The sequence below is a fragment of the Dermacentor silvarum genome, chromosome 11 (genome assembly GCF_013339745.2).
Source record: "Dermacentor silvarum isolate Dsil-2018 chromosome 11, BIME_Dsil_1.4, whole genome shotgun sequence".
Lineage (NCBI taxonomy): Eukaryota > Metazoa > Arthropoda > Arachnida > Ixodida > Ixodidae > Dermacentor > Dermacentor silvarum.
Window position 1 is genome coordinate 63,657,541 of NC_051164.1, and position 24,039 is coordinate 63,681,579.

At 50.0% G+C, this 24,039-nt stretch overlaps 1 protein-coding gene across 8 annotated transcripts in view; it reads left to right on the top strand.

The window, feature by feature from the left end:
* Positions 1-24,039, top strand: part of LOC119433364 (polypyrimidine tract-binding protein 1) — a 136,668-nt gene that overhangs the window by 86,855 nt on the left and 25,774 nt on the right. For 7 of the 8 annotated variants that reach the window (XM_049658600.1, XM_049658596.1, XM_037700528.2 and 4 more), the window contains 5 exons: positions 19,454-19,555; positions 20,798-21,109; positions 21,556-21,712; positions 22,295-22,353; positions 23,148-23,307. In XM_049658600.1, coding sequence (XP_049514557.1) covers positions 19,454-19,555; positions 20,798-21,109; positions 21,556-21,712; positions 22,295-22,353; positions 23,148-23,307 — 790 coding nt within the window. The remainder of the gene's footprint in view (positions 1-19,453; positions 19,556-20,797; positions 21,110-21,555; positions 21,713-22,294; positions 22,354-23,147; positions 23,308-24,039) is intronic. The other variant, XM_049658595.1, reaches the window with a different exon arrangement.

Below are 24,039 nucleotides of genomic sequence, written 5' to 3' on the forward strand. Positions count from 1 at the left end.
TTGGATGTGTATACAAGTCGGTTTCGCGAGGTGATCAGGCTTGCCCAGAAGCTGGACCTCTTAGCGTCCGTTGCGGAGACCCCAATCCGCCCTTGGTTTCGCGTTCCCCCCTCTGTTTTCCCAGTATGTACACAGCCTCTTTAGGAGCACATGAACAGTTCTACAAAGTTGCTCGCATTTGGATGCACCTGTTGGGCCCGCCGCACCCTGATATGCATTGTCGTTGGCTCATTTTAGATGAGCCACCATTTTCCGAACCACCATCAGATATGGCGGATAGTTCGTGATGCCCAAAGAGCGGGAGATATTGAAACAGATGCTGATTTCAGCGAGAAGCTGGATCGAGGTATTAGCCTGGCGTGCAACTACAGGTGTTGCCACGTACTTCCTTCTCCATTTTCTTCAATTCCACGCTTCAATACTAAAAACAAATTCTATGCTTTCCTGGCGTTGGTTTTGCGAGGTTCCAGGTTCTCCCTGATGGCCCTTGAGCCTGGAATCTCTAGGGTATTTGTGAATTGTGGAAAATTCGGGGAAATAATAGAATCGTCACTTCGGAAATGTGTTCCTAAAGTGGTTACAGTGAAGCTGTACGCCAAGTAGGAAACAAATTTTTCGGCTGAAGCTGCGTAATCCGCAAATAACGACGTCTTTCTTTCGCTGGTTTTGTTAGTGAGCCTGGCCGAATGGTTGGAATGTCGCGAAACTAATGATTCAGTTAAGAATCTGACAGCGCGTCACACCTGAACGACGAAACATCGGTAACTTACACTAATCTCCGAGGGAACTGTCGCACCGGTCCGCCCAGTGTCCGATAACCATCGCCGCGGTACATAGCAAGTTAGTGGCTTCCTCCTGAAGCCATTCACGCGTTGTTGAACTAGTTTTCTGTTAGCGGCCAGGAGCCTGGCCACTTCCATCTGACGGGGAGATAGTGTAAGCGCTGCTTGTGTTCGTGCTTTTCATTTTATATAATCGTGATCATCGACCTCGCTTGCGCCTCTGTCCTACAAATACCACCAATTGATCCCTGCGCCTGAACCTCCGCTGTAATAGACTGCCGGGGAATTTGCATAAGCACTGGAAAAGCCTGGGGGGGGGGGGGGATTGATAATACCGACGTAGTATGCAGACGCTGTGTTAGCTTCATACGTTTTCAGCAACAACTTGAAAGTCGAGCCTCCTCAGTTCCCGGCGATAAATGTGGCGCGCGCGGTGATTACGCAAACGACGCTTGCATCTCCGGACACGTGCATACAGGCGAGGTCGGTAACCTAACGCAGCGGTAGCCACAACGGAGGGCTCTCTCGCGTGTGAAACCGGAAACACCTGTCGTTGCCACTGCTGCTGTTGCGCGGCGGTGGTCCGACGCATCCTTCGTAACTTCGTTGATAGTACGTCGGCTGGCGCTTCGCTCAAAATTCACGGTACTATATACCGGGGTTGGAGGGCACGCATTCGGCGAACAGGAAACAGTTCTCCCGCTTGCGGGCCAATCACGCGCCGTGGTAGCTTGGTGGATATGACGTTGCGCTGGTGAGCTCGGAGAGGTCGCGGGTTCGCTCACGGCCGCTTTTCGACGGGGAACGAAACGCAATAGCGCCCGCGCGTGATGGACCGCTCCGGGACCACCTCAAGTTGCGCTTCGCTCCTCGAAGTGGCAGGACGTGTTGAGTGAGCGCCTGAATAAAACATCGCAATGCGGCGAACGCGGTTTAAGTCACGGACCCGGGAGCTCCAAGAGGTCCGACATTATGCCAACGCATTTATCTCGCGTTTACCGCCAGATCGCCTACTTAACTTTGAAAGATTAAGAACAGCCACTGCACCGTGGCGTGTGGTGTCAATGGCGTCCGACCGACTCGGTGACACGGTTTCTCCTCCGCTCCGGGCTCCCCACTCTCCGAAGCCTGCGGCGGGTTACGTGGGGTGCTAAGGAGGGGAGGGAGGCTCCGTGCATGGTGGGGCAAAAGGTTGCGCTCTGGTGCTCTCTCGCCTTCCCGGTAGTATGTGGGTCGCCCCCAGCCTAAGACCTGCCTCTCGCGCGCTCGAGGAATGCGTCGCGTTTTTGCTTCCTACGATTGCTGGCCGCCTTTCCGAGCGCGTTCTCTCTCTCTCACGCTTAGGGGTCTACGTGACTGAGGTGCTTTCCCGCGCTTAGCTTTATACCCCCTTCTGCAGTAACTTATTCTGCGGCACTTCAAGGCGACAGGCTGTAGTATACTAATAATGATAATAATAGCACCCGAACTCTAGGGTGTGGGCAACAGCACCCTTAGGGTATCCGTCTGGCGACAAACTGATTCACGCCCTTCAGTGTGTTAAAATGTTTAGTGTGTAGGCACGCTGCCCCCTAGTCTGGCACAGCACGCGATTTACGGGGACGCTGAAAGAGAAACGCTGAATCAGTTTTGACGTAATTATATATTTCCGTGAGCAAGGCAGGGCAGGGCGTTCATTACTAGAAAAGAAAAATGTAAGCCAGAGTTCCGTTATTACTTTTTTAAATGTAGTGCAGAAAATCCCAGCGGCTGACGTCACAGCGACGTCACTGATTTTTTTTTTTCATTTAGACAGTTGTGGCTCAATAAATGTTCTTAAAACTTACCGAATTGAGTCAATTCAGAATACAATGTAGTCCATCTTTGCAAATGGCTAAGCAGGCGCTTTCAAAAACCTATGACGTCACGGTGCGATAGGGCAGAAACAAGGCGGTGTTTTTTTTTTTTTTTTTTTTTACACGTCAGTGGATATATTGGTATTGTTAAGTTAATGATGCAGCTAAAGCTACATTTTCAGTGTTCCTTTTACTCCTGTATTGTTTCTCTTTCGCTGCACTCTCCCCACATGTAGGGTAGTCAACTGTTGAATCTAATTAATCTTCCTGGGTATGCCCTCTCGCGCTAAGACATATACGAACGCGCACGAAATTGGGCCGCTATAACGTAACCGTTATATTTCAACACTGTTCCCTCTTCGTCCTTCGTCACTGGTCCGAGCGGCGCTCCGATCACGCTATGACGTAGCGCCGGTCACAGCGGTATTTTATTGCGAAATTACATGGACACTCGAAGCGAATTTTTCTCCAGATGTTAATGGAGAGAGAGGCTGGATGGATTCGTGACGTCCTCTGGCAATTACCGTTGTGACGCTTCGCTCAGCGTTGATGCGTGGACAGCCGCGGCGCTTGTCGGGTGGGGTTATTATCTATGGTCGGTAACCTAGGATCTATGGTCTATGGAAGTATCTCTGATCTTGTGGCGATATGCCGCAAGACCATAGATACTTCCATAGACCATAGATTCTGCCGCCGCATCCACCCGGATGTGGACCTGCCGCAGACCGAGCGGAGGCGGGCATGCGCCAACCATGGAGCGCGCTGGGCCGAGCGGGAGAAGAGAGGTGGCTGTGTAGTATAGGAGCGCGTCTCGTGCACCGTACTCCTCGTATTTGGTCCACTTCGCGGGAGAAGCGTCCCGGAAACGTTGACAGATTAATCGACACCTTGACGATCTTCGGAGGCGTGCGCCAAGATGGGAGCCGCGGTTATAATAACGCGGGTAAACGTCCCGAAACTAGCGCTGTGAGAGGACGCCGTATAGTACGAGGCCCCGGAGTATCAGCAGCAGGTTTTGACGTTGCGTCTTATGCGGTGAAGAAACTGTGGCATGTATAAGGCCGGGATCTGGAGCGCCCCCTGTAGGTGGCAGCCGTTATTGTTTAACAGGGGGCTGTGGGAACTGGCAAACCCGGGGAGAAGAACGCCGCTCAGGCCGATATATCATTCTCGGCCGCTTTCGCGCAAAGTTCGATCAGTCTCGGGGTGAGGGGCGGTCACTCACCATCGCTGATTAAGAGCGCAACCCGAACGTGAAGGCAATCTCCTTTTCGCGAAATCACCGTGTGCGAGCGTCACGACGTCGGGTCGTTTTCACTGGAGCGTCGTTCCCCGATGCGCATTTCGCCCCGCATCCGTTCAAAGCTCCTCTCAGACGCTGTCGCCCGGTGATCCCTGACCCGGCCTCGATCCGGCTAGCTTTTGGTCCGGTGTTAACGGCCTCTTTCTCGGACTGGCTTGCTTTTTTTTTTCCTTTCGGGGTTTCTCTTTCTTTTCTTCACCTCGTCTCGGCGCGAGACGCATTCCTCAGCCGAATCTTCGCCAGCGTTTTTCGTTTTCCTTTTCCTTTTTTTTTTTTTTTTTCTCCTCGAGCCAGAGATTAACGGTACCGCGTTCTGGGTCGCTCGGCGTCGTCCTCGTCCTAGTAATATACGCTGCTTCCGCCGCCGGGACGGCGAAACCACGCTCGGCGGCGTGGAAGTAAGTCTGGCGCCGGACTGCTGCCGAGAGAACCAGTCGGTGGGGCCAGTCGAGCGGGCAACGGAATGATACGGGATGTGTGTTCCGCTGCGCGCGAGCATTTGCTGCCGTTGCGACTTTTCCCGAGTAGTTCTTCCGTATGTTCGCACCGTGTACGCCAGCGCTGATTGCGCCCTCTATACTTGGTCCTCGCGATATCCCAAAACTCTCTCTCTCCAAGACTCGTGGTAGGAGTAACTCGTCCAAATACGGTACCAAGACCTATCTGCGAACGTACTTCGATCATTTGTTTGGTGCTCCGGATGGGCCGCGATAGATGTAATAGATTATACGTATTACCAGTAGTTAATCCTAAGTCCAGAGCCAATGTTTTAACGGTGTGTGACTTGTCCTCGTCATGGCAGTGACAAGTCCCATTGTGTAAACGAGTGTTCAGTACTCCAAAAGTGGTTTAGTAGTTCCTGATGTTAAAAAGTTCTTGTGAGCGCTTCAGCGCTTCGCGCAGTCTTTCACGCCAGGGCCATCGGCAGTCCCCTCTGTTCTCGCTGCCAGGGCTCTATATATCCCTACACCGAACGTGCACTATACACTGTCGCTAAACCGAGCCTACACTATATACGGGACGGTGTTTTCTGTCCTCCCAAATCCGGCTTGCAGTCTCGGAGCGAACGGATCGTACCCCCTTTAAACTTACGGTAATCGTCGAGAGAACCCCCCTTAGTTCGTCCAGTTCATTATACACAGAGCTTATCATCGATGCGGGCGACTCTACCGGTGCGTAGGGTCCGGACCTGTAGCGAACGAGACGCGGCTACACGGGCCCTCTCTGACGGCACGTGTTGCGCATGGCCCCGGTTGCAGGCTGTTCGGAGAGTGGGGCTTTCAATCAACGCGTGCTCCACCTGCGCCGCCGGCGCCTTGTTCGCCTTCCCTCCTTTCGCTGGGACAGCTTTCTGCTGATGACCGCGCCGCGCATGCATTATGAAGAGAGCTCGGGGCGGTTGTTTGCGCGCCGGGGGGTTAGAGGGACATACACACACCGAGTGGACGTGTTTGTTGTTTGTTTGTTTGTGCCTTTCCCGTGGGCCGGCTACAAATGCGGCACGTGGCTGTGCGGCGGTCGGTTTCTGTCCGGTTTCCATGGCGACCCGCCGGTGCGTGGTGTGTACCTCCTTCTCTTCGTGCTCCATCGATTTGTTTTTTCTTCCCGCCAGGGGTCGCTCGCGTATCCGTGTCGATTGGTCGATTGCATTAGAAGCGATATTAATGAGTTCAGTAACTCGGGCCAGGTGATATTAGTGGGAGATATGAACGCGCACATGGACGATTTAGACGGATATACTGATTACAACGGCTCTCTAGTGCTGGATTTGTGTGATGAACAGAACCTTATAGTAGTTAACAGGGAGAATAAGTGTCATGGACAGGTAACGTGGCAATGCGGAAACAGGCAGTCGTGTATCGACTACGCCTTAGTCTCAGAAATGGTCTACGAACAACTGGACCAAATGATAATAGACGAAAATGGAAAAAATAGCCTGGGAAGCGATCATAGACGTTTAGCATTAAAGTTTGGGAGAGATACCAGCGCAGAACATGAACCAATAGCCTCAGAGTTTTTAAAAATGAATGACGAGCAAATAACAGAGATCGCAAACAACATAGAGAAGAAAATTGAGGCTTTTCCTACAGCAGTCTGGGAATATAAGGAACTGGTGGAGGTTATGCAGCATGAAATAAGGCGGACACGGCAATACAATTGTTGGATTGGAAAGAGGAAACCACGTAAGTGGTGGAACAAGGAAATTAAACAAGCTATAGAAGAGCGTAAAGAGGCATCTAGGGTTCATCGAGAAGCCAAAAAGTTGGGATTACAAGAAGAAGAGGTGCTCCTTAGATGGAATACATACCGAGAAAAGAAAAGGGTTGCGAGTGAGCTCGTGCAAGAGAAAATTAAATGCGCAAGTGAACGTTGGGTGCATAACATTCACAAAAGAGACAAAGGCGCCCCAAAAAGATTCTGGAACCATATAAAAGCACTCGGAGCTCCAACTAGAAACTCGCAAACGGCTATAAGGGATGAAGACGGTAACATCTATGAAGGCGATGATGCGCTGCGGTACATCACAGACGTTATCAGGCATAACTTCGGTACGAGAAAAAGCGTAGTTCAGACAACAGATCCAGCAACAACAGAGAGGCCTGAGAGATCGAAATTCAGCATAGAAAGCTTTTATTGGAAAAAGGCAGCAGAAAATGTCCCTAACAACACGGCAGCAGGACCCGATGAAATCCCAATACAGCTAATCAAAAACCTCGGTCCAAAAAGCAAGGCACTGCTGACTAATGCCATAGAGCAAGTGATTAGAACAAAGAATATTCCCGTTGGATGGCGTGAAAGCAAGATGAATCTTATCTACAAAGGCAAAGGAGATAAGGATAAGACGAGCTCGTACAGGCCAGTTACAGTAACGTCGGTGATATATAGAATGGCAATGCAAGCCATAAAATTAGAACTGTCGAAGTGGGTGGAGGAAAACGGTGTATTGGGGGAACTACAGAATGGGTTCAGGCCAGGCAGACGCTTAGAAGACAATATGTTTGTACTAACTCAGTGCATAGAGATTTCAGTAGCTCAGAAAAGACCTTTATGGATAGCATTTCTAGATATTAAAGGAGCTTATGACAACGTAGACAGGGAATTGTTGTGGGATATTCTTCAATACGAAGGCATAGATGACGATTTCGTGGAGCTGCTGAGGGAGATATATCGAGACAACCAAGTACAAGTGGCATGGGAAGGCCGAAAAGGAAATGAAATGGTGGGAATTCACCAAGGATTGAAGCAAGGATGCCCTCTGTCATCATTGTTGTTCACGCTTTACGTCAAGGGCATAGAAAGACGACTGGAAAACAGCGAATTAGGTTTTGATTTATCCTACATGCGTAATGGACAAATGGTGCAACAGAAGATCCCTGGACTGATGTACGCAGACGACATTGTGCTACTAGCGGACAATAAAAAAGATTTACAGATACTTGCGAATATCTGTGGGAACGCAGCGACAAATCTAGGCCTTAAGTTTAGCACAGAGAAATCAGGGATTATGATCTTTAATGAGCACACGAGTAACTTCGTGGTGTCAATTCAACAGCAAGTAATACCCATAGTGAAGCAATATAAGTACCTCGGCGTACACATAAACGAAGGAAATAATTACTCAAGCAACCACCAAGATAATCTGAAAATAAAGGGGAAGCGGAATGCAGCATTAATGAAACACAGAGCACTGTGGGGCCACAATAAGTATGAGGTGGTGCGTGGAATCTGGAAAGGAGTAATGGTGCCAGCGCTAACATTCGCAAATGCCATTATATGCTTAAAATCGGATATATTGGCGGGTTTGGAAGTTAACCAAAGATCAGTAGGCCGGTTGGCTTTGGGAGCACACGGTAATACGACAAATGAGGCAGTGCATGGAGACATGGGTTGGGCCTCTTTTGAAGTCAGAGAAGCACAAAGCAAAATTAGTTTTGAAGAAAGGCTCAGGAACATGGATGAAAATAAATGGGCGGCTAAAGTGCACAAGTATCTCTACATGAAAAGCGTGGACACAGAATGGAGGAAGAGGTCAAGGAAGTTGGCAACCAAGTACAGGATAATCGAAACTGTAAATAGACAACCAGGGGTCATCAGAAAGAAAGTGAGAGAAATAGAGACCGTGAATTGGATGCAAAGAATGGAAACGAAAAGGACAATGGAGATTTACAAGAATGAGAAGAAAGAAATTAGAAGGGAAAATCTGTACGATAACACAAAGGGCAGTGCCTTGCTATTTGAGGCTCGAGCCGGTTGCCTAAGGACGAAAACATATCGGAACAAATATTCGGAATTAGATGAGACATGTGTATGCTGCAGTAAAGATCCAGAGACCACTCAGCACATCCTAATGGAATGCGACGGGATCCACCCAGCGAGAACCGTAGGTAACGTGCAACTCCCAGAAGCGCTTGGGTTTAAAGTGGAAGGAAACATAAACAGATCAGCCGTAGAGATCAGCAAGAGACGATTAGAGTACTGGTGGAAAAAAAGTAGGGAAAAGATGGATGCGACCTCATCTCTTAAAATCATAGGCAGCGGTACAAAGTAAATTTTTGAAAAAGAAAAATAATGATAGGTATACAAAAATGCAAGATAAAGAACATGTATAGTATACCTGATTAAATCAAGCAGGCTAGGTGACTATTTGTCGCCGCCCCGTTTCAAAGGGGATGCCAATAAATCATCATCATCATCATCATCGCGCCAGCGTTGGCGACGTTGTCGTCCACCGCCGCGCCGTCCTCGCGGGCGTGATACCACGTGACGTTCGTACCGTCGGCTGTGTGAATGTCTGAGGCTTAGCATCCGTAAAGCGAACGCTGGAGCTATGGAGGGACGCCGTAGTTCGCGATTCTAATTCATTGTAACCACGTGGTCCTTCTTTTTAGGCGCGCACTCGTGCGTTTCTGCATTGCCCGGACCCTATCGCATCATTAGGGGTTTGGCTCGAGGCCAGCGTGGTCACCCTCGCCCATTTAGACCGAGATGGTTGGCACCGGCGAACACGAAGCAAATTACGGGTCTTGGGGCAGCGCCGTGACTCGAGCTTGCTGTGCTCGGCGACTGTGTCACGGCCCCTTTATGTGAGCACGGGTAACGTAAACGCATAGCCTACGTAGTAGCGGTTTTGTTACGCTGGGGCGAAGTTCCAGTTGTGGACAGTTTAGAAAAACCAATCACCAAATTATTAATTACTATATTAAGTTTGCCTCAAGTAACTTTTTTTTTTTTGTAACTAAGTAATTTTTATTTTCAAGTGTGTACTCTCCATGACTGGAAATGAAAGTGAACAAGTTTGAATTTTGCTTCACGTGGAACTCTATAGGACATCACATGTTCGTTAGTGCCGAAAACGCTTTGCCAGAGTCCCTAAAAGTTCTTGAGAACCCTTGAAATTTTTTGAGCAAGTGGTGCTACGAGCCCAGACTGGAAACTGGCGTTTTCCTCCAGGGCCCGCCGTTTTCAAGGATGCTGCGGGTTTCACTGGCTGGACAGTTCGACCCACATTTCCTTTGGTGTTGGTGGTTCGGCTGGCAATTTTAGTTTTATTTGAGCCGGGGGGAATCGCGGGGCCTAGCCGCAGTTGTCGCGTAGCTCATTTCGCTGAGTGGACGCTGTTCACGCTCGCCTGATTCTCAATTTTCGATCTTTTGCGTTGCGTGCCGCTCGCTCGAGCCCTGTAATGCCCACCGTAACATACAAGCCACTCTGACGTCTCAAAAGGCTGATTTAAGCGCGCGAAACTAAACACAAAGCCCATGAGTGCGTTTTTGATATGCTGCAGTGAAGTATCAGCTGCGGTTAATTCATCAAAACATTTACTAATAACTAACTACTTTACTAATTAAATTATACCTCACATAAAACTTCGTAGATTTTTTTTTTCGGTAAAACTTTTCATTAACTACAGTATATTGAGTTTTTGTTATGCTTTTTCGTTGGAATGCGCTGTACAGCTCGTGCGGAGCATGGTATATTTGTCTACTGCAATGTATTGACGTCTTGTTATGCTTTCTTGCTGTTATTATTTTTTTTCATCTGGACATCGCACTGCCCACTCCTGCGCAAGACCTAAGACTAAGGCCGGCAGTATCCTGTAAATAAATAAATAAATAAATAAATGTACTCTCCATGGCTAGAAATAAAGGTCAAGTAGTTCAAAAAAAAAAAAAAAACTGGAACTGGGCTCGGGCATTATACGGTGTTGAGCTTTTCGTCTGCGGAAGAAGTGGTGCGTGGGTTTTCCCGACGGACTGTCTGCGCGCCGGGTCGCCCCCCTTCGCTTTATTTCCGCTCCGTCAGCGCGGCTAATTGAATCGGCGCCTTTTTAGAGCCCCCCTTTGCCTCGTCTCGCGTGGGGTTTCGCTGACGGCTTCCCAGTGGACGACGCTTCCTCCGCCTCTTGTCATTTACCCAGGTCCTCAAGGAGGTCGGCTTCAAACGGGCTTAAACGGGATGCCGGCAGTTTCGCCCCCCAAAGCTTTGAGTGGGTCAAAAGGGAAGCGGTCTCGCGCGCACACTCTCGTGACACTGCCGAGGGGCTCTGGAAAGCTCGAGTTCCACGAGGAAGTGGTCCGTCGAGCACAGACGGGTGTTATTCAGCCGTGTCGCGAATTCAATTCGCAGGAGGCGAGATTGTCACGTTTCGCCGTCTGCGAAATGACTGTGAATAGAAGTGTTCCTCGCCGATTGGCTCCGAGGAGTCAGCGTTGCGAAATTGACCCACGCACGGCGCGGATTGGCCATCCATTTCATTCCGGCCGCTGGCTCCCACTACTGTCACGTGCCCAAGTAGCGCCCAGACTTCGCGTGCCAACAGCAGCGCCCTAACACACAGCCTAGCGGACGGAAGCGACAGTTTTCAGTAGCACGTGCGGGGATTTCGCGTTGGCTAATTAATTCACCGCCAATCTCGATGTACACGTGTCCGGCGTCCTGTCTTCCGGCGCTCCTCTGAACGCGCGCGGCCATGGACAGGAATCGGTTGGACGCTTCGGGTATAGATAGGGGTACGTCGATCGTCTCTTATTGTTCCAAGTGTCCCATCATTTTCGTGGCGTCCCCCTACCGGACGGCGTCGGCATATTTTAGTTGCGCAGTCAAACTTGCCATTGGCACCCCCTTGCCAGCGCTGGTTCTGCGCAACGAATCGGACGTCAAATGGTGCCACGGTTCTCCCTCATCTTGTGGTTCACCAAAAACTGAACGTCGGCCGGCGCGTGAAACGATGGCTCGTCCGCCTGTTTTTAAAAACCGTATGCCGGGAACGCGATGGCAGATTGCGAGGTTTAACCGGATGCCTTGTTGGTTGAGTTGGTTTGGATGGGGTTCTAACGAACGTTTCGCAGTCCGTCTCTCCTTGTTGTCGGTTTTGCGAAGGCGCTTCTTCGCGGACAGGACGACCGCTACACTGTCGCTGTGGGGCCTCGGTTAACGAGCAGCGCCGGCAGTTCGTGCAGCTACGAAGAGCTGTGCGAGCAATCGACGCTAGACGGAAGGGTTTTGACGAACCCTTCGCGCGGTGACGGCTCTGGCAAAAACATGCCGCTTGTAGGACTTCTTTCTCACCGCCGCGCAGTCATTGTCTGCCTCACAATGAGAAGAAAAAAAATAGAAAGCGCGTTTCCTGCTAGTTAGGCGGTTGTCTCCCGAAGGAAGCCGAAAGAAACGGGAAGCGGGTGCAGACCCCCGTGGTGCATTCCTGGCTGTCTTCGTTCACGTCACTCGTTCGACGAGTTGTGGCACCAGCTGCCTTTTGCTTCCTCCCCGGTTCTGTGACGGCTACCACGCGCCGGCTGTCTTTTGGAGAACACTTCGCAGGCATCTGCGCATCTTCGACTTTTTTGACACGTTGCCGATCACGTTGGATTGAGCGGGCTCGCTGCGAAGTTGGAGACAAAAAAAAAGTTATTTTTTTTTTTTTCCTGCGGAAAACAAAACGCGAACTAAACGCGTGTGCTTGAAGATTGGTCATTACTCCAAAGTTAGAGGCGTCAGGGTTTCCCCACTGTCTGAGGACCATCGCTCGTGCTTGGCGCGTCGGGTCTTCGCAGCTACGTCTGCGTGAACCCCCCCTATAAAGTCGAGTCAAGTCGGCTTTTCGGGTTCAACAAGCGATCGAGGGGTTCACGTAAAGTCTATAACGTATCGGGCCGAACTAGCATCGTGTGGCTCGGTCGGACCCGTCTGCAAGCAGTGGGTCGACTCGCCCAACCCGTTTGGCAAAATGTAGTGTGCAAACGCGGTCGTGTTCGGTTGGGTTGGGTTAGCTCCGCTTCTTAATCGACCCGCTCGCGTCGAGTTCATGCGAAGGAAGCTAGTCATTCTTGCTGGCATATTTAGGGGGTCGTGCAAGTGCTGCGCACATGCGTATTTTAGCGGACGCGGGGCACTCTGTGTCTCGTAAACGTTTGTCGGGTTGCAGCACCTACGCGCAGCGCGCCCCTGCTATAGTGTACTATATTAGTACACTATATATATCCCTGCTCTTGACGCTGCCTCGTTGGCTGCCTCGTTGCCACTTTCGCTGCAGTCGGCTCAGGAAGGATCGTTGAGCGCAGGTTTCCGCGTTACATGATAATGTTTATCATAATGTCGTCATAATGCTTACACGATACGTCGCCTGCGAAAGCCCTGTGCGCCGATTGTAAGCTGTTCTCGACGAAAAGGGATCGGCGCGGTCCGTCGATGACCATCCCAGAATGACGTCATGTAACGCGAGGCCCGCAGGCCTGGAGGCTATCTATGCCAACGTTACTAGAATAAACTCGTTTTATTCTAGTGACGTTGATCTATACTTCGTTTTGTCTCAGTAGTTCAGTGCAGCAGGGTCGAGGCTGCGGACGGGCCTCCAAACGCGGACGCTCGCTGGGGCGACGCGGATGCCTGTAGAAGTGTCTGCCCTCCTCCTGATTGGTCGAGGCGGCCCCCGCCTCCTCGGTGCTGCGCGGAACTGCCGATGAGTGTTGCCGCACATTGAGAAACAGCGTCCTGCGAAGCGCCAGGTGCGCGCGGATGCGAGCCGCGAGTCGTTGCGAACCGTCGACGCCGTGCGTCCTTGGGCGACGAGCGGGCAGGCGCCCGCTGCTGCTGCTGCTGCTTCCGGAAGTCCGCTGCGGCGCGAAGTTCTGTGCGTGAGAAGAGCGTGCAGACGCGCACGTGCTTGCTGGCGACACGATCGCGGTTTCTCTTTGGCCGTATCGCGGCGCGTGCCGAGTATCCCTTTGAATCCCTTTGATCGCGCCGCACTTGCCGAGAGAGATTATCTCTGACGCGCGGGTCGGCGTTAAGTGTCCGGGACCGCGTTGGGGCGTGCCTTGCCAGAGCTTCCTAGCAGCGCTCTTAAGTAATGGCGGCGGTGAAGTCAGCCAGTCCACCCAGAATCGGGGGACGTTTAGGAGTAGCGATAGATGCGAGCGAGAGACTGGGTGAGAGAGCAACGGTCGCGTCAGGAGCGCTCTCAATTGCTCGTTCGTTCCTTCCGCTTGCCTGTGCTTGCAGTTGAAGTTGTAATTGCAGTCTTCCGCCTACCTTTGAACCGGTGCCGGAGCACGCTGAAACGACCGGCAATAGGCCGGAAGTTGTAATAGTGTATCCAAGCAACTCATATAGCGAGCCCAGAGAGTGGGATCAGCGGCGATGCGCATGCGATATATATATATATATATAAATTAGAGGGGATTTTACTGCCGTTCGTTATACACATTAATTCGCTATATGTGGGTTCGATATATCCTGGTTCAACTGTACTTATACCAAACTCGATCGAAGTTTTTTTTGTGCACGGAGGGTCGCCAGCGCGCGCTTTCTGAATCAATAGGTATATATACGCATGACCGTCAAAAAGAGGAATAAAGACAAATGCAGTTCGGGTTCTGAGTATGCCAGTACCGATAATTTTATTCCCTGGATTCGTTAACAATAAACCACTTGAGCCCACTATCTGGAAACGCTCCCAATTGGCAATCGTTTCCTACAAGTTACTAGAGGAAACTGGCGCTGGAAGCGATCGTTCAGTTTCCATGGGAATGATGGTTATGATAGGTATGATGGCATAATGGGTTTTTCTATTGCACGTGGCTTCATTCTTGGGACTTTATTACGCAATTTTTTTTTAAATTCTAAACACTGATAGTTTTCTAAACACCCGCGGACTTGTTCCATTTCTAACGCAATATTTTGTTGAAGATTATAGAGCTTTGCAAAATCTCGGAAGTCGTTTGAAGCCGGAAGGGTGAAGTTTTTGGCAAATCCCTGTACTAACCATCATTCGCGAGCTGGCTAAACCGCCGTACTTGGGAGGTCCCGTGGAAGAACCGAGCGCTGCATTCCGCTCTAGCAATTTTTGCAGGAAAACTATGCTATTGTTGGGCCATGGCGCACGCTTGTGTCCCTTTGGGCCTCTTCGACCTATAAAAAGTCACAGGTCTGCGCGGCACACGCAGCACAGTCACAGCGTAAGCTGGTGGAGCGGCTCGAGTAGCTCCAATTTGGGCACCACGCACACTAGGGTCTTTGCGGCAGTCTGTTCGCCTCGTTTTGTCGGGGATGATCAGAACTGCCCGCCCGACGTTGACGGCGAGCTGAGGCTTGTAATGCTCTCTACACAGCAGTCTGCTGAGCCCGATCAAGCCTCACAACTGCAACTTACATGTCGGACGGCGGCGCCGCGTTTGCAGGCACCTTAAATGGCGCCACCACACTGGTGGAGGCTCGGGAGCACGTTGATTGCTTTCCTCGTCTGAATCGCATATCGTCTTCTGCGCCTGTGGACGCTGCGTTTGCAGGCATCTTGATACCTAGATGGCGCCACCATACTGGCAGAGGCTCGAGTCGTCTACCCCTGCGTGCTTGCATTAAGGGTATTTTCCGCGGCCCCGATAGCAAGCGCTTGCGTGGCTCAGTGGTAAAGTAACCGGCTCCCACGCAGCGGGCGCGGGTTCGATCCCGGCGGAAATCGGGTACTTTTTTCGCGTTTCCGGCAATAGCGGTTACGCGGCGGGAGCCACCGGCGGCGGCATCATCGCGACCCGAAACGGCTATGGGAATGAGCCCATAACAGCTTACGCTGTAAAACGCGGCGCACGTCCTACCCGGGAAGTTAAGCACAGGACGCGGGCCGCAGACATCAGTGGGCCAACGGGGGCAGTCCTGGACTGTCCCAGTCTCTGGGCTCGCTATGTAAGCTGCTTCGATCTGGTCGTCCCGGACGCGCTTATGCCAACACGCGCAGCTCCAGCCAGTGACTGCAGCGCCGACGAAAGCGGCGCACGGTGTTGGTAAAAACGCGTCCCGGACTGTTCAGGACTGCCTGTTGGCCCATTGATGTCTGCGGCCGTGTCCTGTGCTTAACTTGCCGGATAGGACGTGCGCCGCGTTTTTTATAGGCTTGGGAAACTAGTGGGGCAGGAGCAGAACGACCCTCCGGTCCCCGTCCAATGTCTGCACTGCGCGCGTTTTTTCTTTTGCATCGCTATTTTCGCTGACGAAATGAAAGGCGTTTTCCTCGTGAACGCTGCGATTCGCGAGGGGGACTTCAGTTCTTGAGTGCCTCGTGGCACTTGCAAGTGGCCGAACCCCCCTGCCCTCGGGGATTTTTAAGGCGAAAACCTTAGTTCTCTGTTTCAAGATCGCGTTGTGAGGTAAGTCACGTGACCCAAGGAAGGCCAGAAGCGAACCAAAGCATGTCCAGCTGTCTATAAGAGATGATTAATGACTAGCAAAGTAAATGATTGATTAGTGATTGTATTAGGGTGGACTTGGGTCGATTAAGGTGTATTAAGGAGAATTAAGGTGGTAAGCTGGATGAAGGAGGATTAAGGTGAATTACAGTAGGCTTTACAAGGCTTTTCGCCTTCGCGTCTCTTAGGCGATAGCTGAGGACACTTGGGAAATATTTCCCTCGTTATTTCCTTCCCGCGATTAAGCTCTCTTCCAATCTCCCCGAGAAACTTGGCGTTTCATTTCGCTTAATAAACGTTGACAACGTTGCTTTTCGAGCAGTTCCGATTGATCTTCGTACTCTAGAGAGAGCGCCACTGGAGGAAGCGTTCTGCTATGGCGCGGCTCCTCCGCCTCGACCAACGCGTGTAACTATTGCGCGGCACCAGGAGATCATTCCGCGCTTGCAGTTCCTTAGATGGCTTCTCTCGCAAGCGCTGATCGAGTGCTGTCCTCACCTTCGCGGACCTGACGAGAAGGACCTGCGTAATTCAGCCTGACAGGGCTCGTTGCCGGACCGTTAGGAGAGGTAGCAGCTAGGGGCCGTATTCTGAAACGTTCGCCTAGGCGAAATCAGCATGCGCGCTGATTGGCTGGTTGAGCAAATTGAATGACGTCGAGCTCAACCACCCAATCAGCTCATCCAATTTTGCTAAAACAGCCAATCGGCGCACGCCTGAAAGCGAAAAAAGAAATTTCGCCTAGGCGAACGTTTCAGAATACGGCCCTAGGTTGCTCTGGCCGAGGGCTTTCCCTCGTGGACACTCGGACGACGCCACCTCTTTCGACACCTGTCAACGGCGATGGTTGCGAAAGTGACCGCAGCCTCTCGCAACTCGCTTGGTATGTGCCCGCAGGCAGCCGCGACGCCGGATTATCTGGCAGGCCGCGCTTATCCCGCGTGCGTTCGTTCTCTCGCTAATGTCGCGACGCTGGCCCGCCGCATACGTGTGCGACGGCGCGCAGTTGTTACATTTGAAGTAGTCTGTGTTTTTTTTTCGTGTCCCACACCCCACCCTTTCTCCGTCCTGCCGCGCCGTCACCGCTGCTATTTCTGACGCCCGGCTCCGCAGTCGCGCCTCGGTGGCAGCTGTGCGGCGGAGCGCGCGCGATTAACTCTTGCGCAAGCGACAGTCGTACCCACCCCCCTTGCTTCCCTCCTCGGTCCGCGGAAAGAGGCAAGGTCGCGATCGGCGGCCGGCTTCTTGATGCGCGGTGCGTTCCGTTCTGCCAAGCTCCGTTCTGCCATTTTCCTGCCTCCTTTTTTTTTTTTCTATCGCTTTTGTCCTTGCTAATTCTTTTTCTTCGCTTTGTGGCTGTGATAGGCTGCCCTGAAGGGTATGCTTGCTTGTCTGCACTTCGGTTTGTGTGTGTGTGTGTGTGTGTGTGTGTGTGTGTGTGTGTGTGTGTGTGTGTGTGTGTGTGTGTGTGTGTGTGTGAGACGCGCGCCGTTGCGACACGTCACCCAGGTGTCGCTTGCGAGCGTTGACAGGGTAAACATTTTTTTTGGGCGGGCCCGGAGCTGTCCTTCGTGAGACGGATGAGAGTGGTGTTGGACCTGCATTCAGGCTTCGCAGTTAAAACCCTTTCCCACAACTTCCGCACGTGCGAGCGACACGTTTGCTAATTGAAAGCTTGATGCTGCTCCCAAGAGGGGCTATTCAAACCGTGCCCTCTTTAACATACCTAAACTTAATGGTCGGGTCTTTGTTTAAACACCGTGCTCAGAATATTTTAAAGCGGAGCCTTCTTTGTCTCTCCCTTCGACTTTTCTACTGCTGCTGTCTTGCACGCTGCGTTGGAAAGTGGTTGAGAACGTGTATAATGCACACGGCAGAGGCGCGGGAGAGGGGTCTATTAGACTTTTCCAACGAGAATTCCATGGGCGTCGTCACAGTGCCCTGCCTGGCCGTTGCAACAGTTCCCTCTGGAACTCCCTGGCCGTCAACACAATGCCCTCTGGGCAGCGGCAATTACACGTGAGCCCCTTGAAAAAGCAATGCAAAAGCTGCAGTGCTTACCTTTGTACTCACGTGCAACAGCCCAGAGGGGACATAGAATAGTAGACAGGTGACAGAATGGGTGTACACTTGACACCATGAGGAAACGTGTGAATAACAACATTGCCACTCTTTGCTCATGGCAGCTTGCATACATAAGAGGACAGCGGAGTAGGAAAAGGCAACTTCAGAAAGCAGACCTCATATGGGATCTCTTCAATAAAAATAAAGCGCTACTACTAGACATGGCAACAGCAGCGGACAAACTGTGAAAAATTTAATCCGAGGTACAGTAAGGCACGTTTCAACTATTCAGGGGGTTCTGTTTCATACATTTGTTTCAGAAGTTACTCTAGTGGTTAGTTAAGGTGCACACATTGCTGCCCTCTAGTGGGAAGGTAACTCTTCCTTCGTTCCCCATCTCATCACTCTTGGCAGTTTGCCTTCTGTTTGAGTTGTACTTGTCTTTACTGATACTTCCTTATCATGGAGGTTTTGAGCTCTTCACTGGATAGCACTAGACTGATAAGTGCTGTGGGTGCGCGTTTCTACTTCAGACACCACAGCAGGATACGGATATGGGCTCTCTATGGGCTGTGCAGCCTTTCCGATAGTACTTGGTTCTTGGGAAGGACGACTCATTCGAGAATTGAATGGCATTTTGTTTCATCTTCTGTGAACTAAGAGTTGAGACTGGAGGGTGAAACATAGTTGCGCCTGATTGTTAGGCTATGTTTGGACTTCAGTTTGATTGTCTTTGTGGTTATGTCCCATGGTTGCAACCAGGTAGGCTTCTTTTCAAAATGTTTCTGACTAATAAGCAGTCAGAAGATTGCAGAATCTTGTATGGGAGCCTGAATTTTTTGTTGCTTCGAGTAGTTCGGGAGTTTTTCGAATAAATGCCTTGATTTTATCTCCACATATCTTTAGGAGATAGCTGTTGTAAAATGATATATGAAACTGCGAATGGGATTGAGAAGGGAACTGTGTATGCATTTGTTTTCTTGGTTTTCTCAACGCGGCAGAAAATGAAGCAGGGTAGGTAGAAATACGCAACCTTCACCTTTTGTGCACTTGAAAGGAGAATAAAGATTGTTATGCATTTCCATTGGAAATATCTGGGCCACTCCATGTAACCAGAGCTAACTCTGAGGCCTAATAGGGATGCTCTTTCCTTCTGCAGTCCTTTCAGGGCTGGATCTTAGATTCAGTAGACTCCCAGTGCTGCTATCCTTAGCTGTGTGGAGCGCTGGGACTTCTCCCCCTAAATAAACGACCTGCTGCTACTTGTTGTTAATTGTTTCACTTCTAGAAGCTAGAAAAATAAAGCCGTTCTGCTCTGTTGTTGCTTCGGAAAGTTTTAGGTTAGGAAATGCAAGAGGCTTCATTCTGCTTCCGTAGCTAGCCACTTAGCAAAACCCAAGCAAAGCTTGGGTTCTTTCCCCTAATCTAAAACTCTCGTTAGTCGCTGTATGCAAGCTGAAGCTGCCATGTATTCATAGTTGTGCTCTGTTTACTGAATGGTTGACTGTTTTTTTTTTTTCTGCTGATGTCATATTTGTCATTCGAATCCTTCAATGCAAATATGTCTTTCTCTTGAAATAGTACACTCGCTTGACTCTTGCAGGATAATCCTGTTTGGCAAGTGATTTGTATTGCTCTGGTATTCCATGGTTTGTCAGTGCTTGTTTCTCGGGAACACAAGCTCTTTCTGTATGTTAAGCAGCGGTGCTGTAGAAGTAGGGGAAACTGCTTTTATGTGGACACACAGAACTTAACGGTCTTTCCAATTTCTTTCTTGTATCTTTGCAGCGTGGATCAGACGAGCTGCTGACGCAGACCAACGCTGTGAGCAATGGCACCATCATGAGCCCACAGAACAACCACAGTGACAACAACAATGATGCCAAAAAGGTGGGGGGCTCTTATTAAACATTTGCAATCCACCTCAAACCCCCTTTAGACAGGTAAATTTTGTCACCTCGAGAGCACTTTGCCGTTAGTAAGGAGTTTAAGAAATAACGCACCCAATCGTTGTTGCATATAGAAAGCCCTATGTTCTGCTTGCGTTCTTTTTTCCTCCTTTTTGATCCTTTTGTACACCTTTTTGCATTCTTTTGTACTCTTTGTGTTTAGTGTGTACCATATTTTCCTGAGGGCAAGTAGCTGTCTTTCCCGAAAGTTTCGTCGGTGCAGCTTATGTATACATAAAACCATGCACACTGGCATGTCCAAAATGAGTTTTTTCTTCTCATGCACAATATACCCTAGAGTCAATGCCAGCGACCCACCTACGTCGTCTCATACAAGCTGAGGACCGTGACCCAGTGATGTTGCTGGCTTAGGTAGCTTAAATATTTTACTGCGTTAGAGGATGAGGCCTTCGATGGCTTTAGTGAAGTGCAATGAAAATGTTGGTTTTCGATGCCTAAGAGGAAGGAGTGTTGGCTGGATTTTTTTTCTAAAATGTGTGGCTCGTAAAATTAAAAAAAAAAAAAAAAAAAAAACGGAAGTGCCCTGAAATGGGTAAATATGGCATTTTGCTATAAGTGTACAGGCGTACAGCCAAACCGGAAAATCCAAAATGGCAGTGCCCGTTGGTTGCTCGCGTTCGTGGCAATGCTGGCTGCCGCTACCTCGATTCAAGGTGCATGCTGGTTACTAACTGCTCCCGCATTGCTTTCCTGCATGGTTTTATTATAAGGCGTAACATGATCATAGCAATAGGGCGTAAAGAACAATGGTGTGCTGTGGCGGCCACTTTTCGGGAGATTTGAGATTGCGTACGGTACAATCGGGAGATGTGATCAAAATTCGGGAGGCTCCTGGACAATTCGGGAGAGTTGGCAGGTAGGCTTACGGAACTGACTGTGGTTATGTCTGTCGTGTAGCTAGCAATGAGTGCAGTTACCAGTGACGCCGTTTACATGTGGTGCATTAACTCTCCTGAAAGCGTAGAGCCACGTGCGTGAGTCGACTCCTGCCCGTAAATCTACCATCGCCTCGCGCATTAATGCGATGCGCTAGAAATGCCATGCAATGTGCCACTGTCGCATTCATGTAAACGCGGCTACTAACCACATTCTGCTTAATGGTTAAGGCTGTGCATGTGACAGGAGTTGACTCGCAACCTCTTAACTGTGGTGCAACCTGCAGGTGAAGCTGGACACAGGTGGCAAAGTGGTGGTTGGATCGGGCAAGCCCTCAAGGGTGGTGCACATCCGGAACATCCCCAACGATGCAACGGACACTGACATTGTTCACTTGGGTGTGCCCTTTGGCAAAGTGACCAATGTGCTCCAGCTCAAGGGCAAGAACCAGGCATTCCTCGAGATGGCCGACGAGAGCTCAGCCATCGCCATGGTCGACTACTTCGCCAAGGCCTCGCCAACTGTACGCGGGCGGGTGGTCTACGTCCAGTTCTCCAACCACCGTGAGCTCAAGACAGATGGTGTCCACGGTTCCCTGGTGGGTCTTGCTGAAGATCTCTTGCATTTCACAGGTGGCACGATTGATAGTAATGTTGTGATCTTGGAGGATTTGTCTAGTTTTAGCACCAGGCTAATTGGGTTCGAGTTTATTGTGCCGCCAGTGCTTAGCCACGTCGTACCACCTAATCAAAAACCATTTAAAAGAACACTAAAGGCAAATATCAAGTAAAGTTAAATTGATAGATTGATGCTCGGGAATGTCTTAAGGCGTCATTATTATTGCCAACAAAGTTTTAGCAATCGAGAAATTGAGGTAAATGCAGGACACAATTTGTCCAGTTTCGTGTCACTCAGTCACGTGAAAGTGATTGTATCCCCGAAAGCGATCACTCGAGTACTGCCCCTGGTTTCGGGCAAGTGCGTGTGTTAGTGATTAACACACACACGCTCAGTGTTAGTGATTCAGCTTGCCCTTTGTGCAAGACTGCGCAGGCCAACCAAGGGGGCGAGGGTGGTGGTGCCAACACAGTGCTGCGTGTCGTGGTGGACAACCAGATCTACCCAGTCACGCTGGACCTGCTGCACAGCATCTTCAGCCGAGCAGGAAAGGTCCTCAAGATCGTCACCTTCACCAAGAGCAGTGAGTGGCCTTCTCTTTTACCTGCTCAGGTCCCTCCGACCCAGAGTTGTTTTAAGTTCTTTCTGTCCTTCATGCATCCAGAGAACAAGCTGTGTCCAGTGCTCGGTTATGCGGTGGTGTCTTGCGTGTGGGGCAAGCTGTTACGAATACTGGCATGAGTTTTTGTTGCCACTCATAATAGATAATTCTAGCTTTGCATGACGCGATGTAGAATTAGACTTTTAGAGCATTCTGCATTGCCAGTGGTTCACTATAGCTAATGCTGTGGTGCCATGTGCTAGGTGGAAATCAAACCGCTTTCCCGGCTCGGTGCTGTCTCTGTTGGCCTAGCAGCGTCAAAACAAAAAGCTGGTCTAATTGATAATTACTTCACGTCATGATGGCCAAATGGCTGCACGGGTGGCTCAGGGCCACCCGTGCTAGAATTAGCAGAAAGCAGCGTTCTGCTTTCGGTTGAAATGGAAGGGTTGTTTCATCAATCAACTGTATTGTGTTGTCAGCTCTTCTGTCTCTCTTTTTTTTTTTTTCTTGTGTTCACTTTGCTGAAGCTGCCTCCCCCCCCTCTCTCTCTCTCTCTATCAGATTCATTCCAAGCCCTCATTCAGTTCAGTGATGTCATGGGTGCCCAGGCGGCAAAACTGGTGAGTGCCGTTGTCTACTTGTGGTGGCAGGCAGCTATTTTTGTCCTGTTGCAAGAAAACTTTTGTGCGCATTAGATTTGGGTGCACCCAATTTCCGAACTTCAAACCCATAAAAATTTTGATTTTGCTTGTGGAGGTCACCTTGGCGTCAAAGATTTTTTTAGGAAGAAAAACATTAGCATGCCTCTGATTCTGGCAAAAAGAAAAGCAAACGACACGTGAACTTACCTTGACATGATTTTTTACTTAATGTCCATGATCATCTCTCGGACAGCTCTTTATCGCTGCTTGTGAAGAATCACATGTCGTGCTCAGTGCCGTCGAATCCATAGCATGTTTGATATTCTGCATTTATCAAACAACTCCGCAATAATCTCAAACAGGTTGGTGGCCCAAGCCTAGACTGACCACTGGTTCATCCTGCGACGCATGCAATTTCCCTCAAAGCCGAGAACATGTGATGCGACTTGTTGCTGCTAGCTTAACATATGAAATAATGTATCGTTTGAATGGGCTCTCGGCGTGGTAACACAAGCCTCTTCTGGTAAAAGTGGCTTTTTTGGTATTGCAGAAGGCTAATTTACTAGTGCAACTCAAGTATTTTCCTCATTAGTGTGCGTTTACACCTGTGACAGATTAGGTATATGTAAATATGGTAATTTGTGTAATCGTTCCCTGTTCTATGCCGGCTTAATTGTGCTCGTGCCATGGACTAGCATTGTTACACTTTTGTGGCGGAGCTGTTGAGCTGCCATTGTGTCACATTGCAACTTGTATTTCTTTCTGCACTGTAGGCCCTGGATGGCCAGAGCATCTACAACGCATGCTGCACGTTACGCATCGAGTACTCCAAACTGACCAACCTCAATGTGAAGTACAACAACGACAAGAGCCGCGACTTCACAAACCCCACCCTGCCCACAGGGGACCCCACCCTTGACATCGGGCTTGCTGGTGAGAGCAACCATCTTTGCCACATCGTTCTTCCCTTCATGTAGTACTTCTGGCTGGTTCCAAGCTGCTGCTCCAAAATGACATTACGACTACGGAAAGGCTGATGGTTCTATTTCTGCTTAAATCTATTTAAAATCCGGCATCGTCAAATCGTGTAGTGTGAAACATTTATACAGTCAACGACCAACTTCATTGACATGCCTTATAAGATGGACGCCTTCGCGGCACCGCCACAAGAAAGGGAAAAAGGCAAGAAATTATAGCTAAAAGCTGGCCGTGCCTGGTTTCCAGGTCGTTTGCGTCTGTGCGACTCAGACGGCACACGAAAGGGCTGGCGGCTTCGAGAACAAATGCCACTGACAGGCCTGTTTCATGCCAAATTTCGATAATGTTATCATTTCCAGCTTCAGTACTAGACACCATGACCGCCACTGCGCAGTTACTTGCAAGCTGGAACAGGAGGCACACATGCACTATACAGGCTGTTCATGCACCAAGCTCGTGCACGCCTAATAAGTGTCCTGGCAGGCCTTCAGAGCTATTTCAGACGTGCTGTGGTGATTTGAGCTTTAGGGGTAGGGAAGGGCTTGCATTAATTTTTTAGGACTGCACAATTTTTCAGGCGTCTTCGCGGCACCTAGGGAATCTGAAAATTGGACGTTGACTGTACTAGTATGTGAAAAGCTTTCATTCGTGATAGCAGCTGACGCAGTGAAACGTGTTTGCTTGATT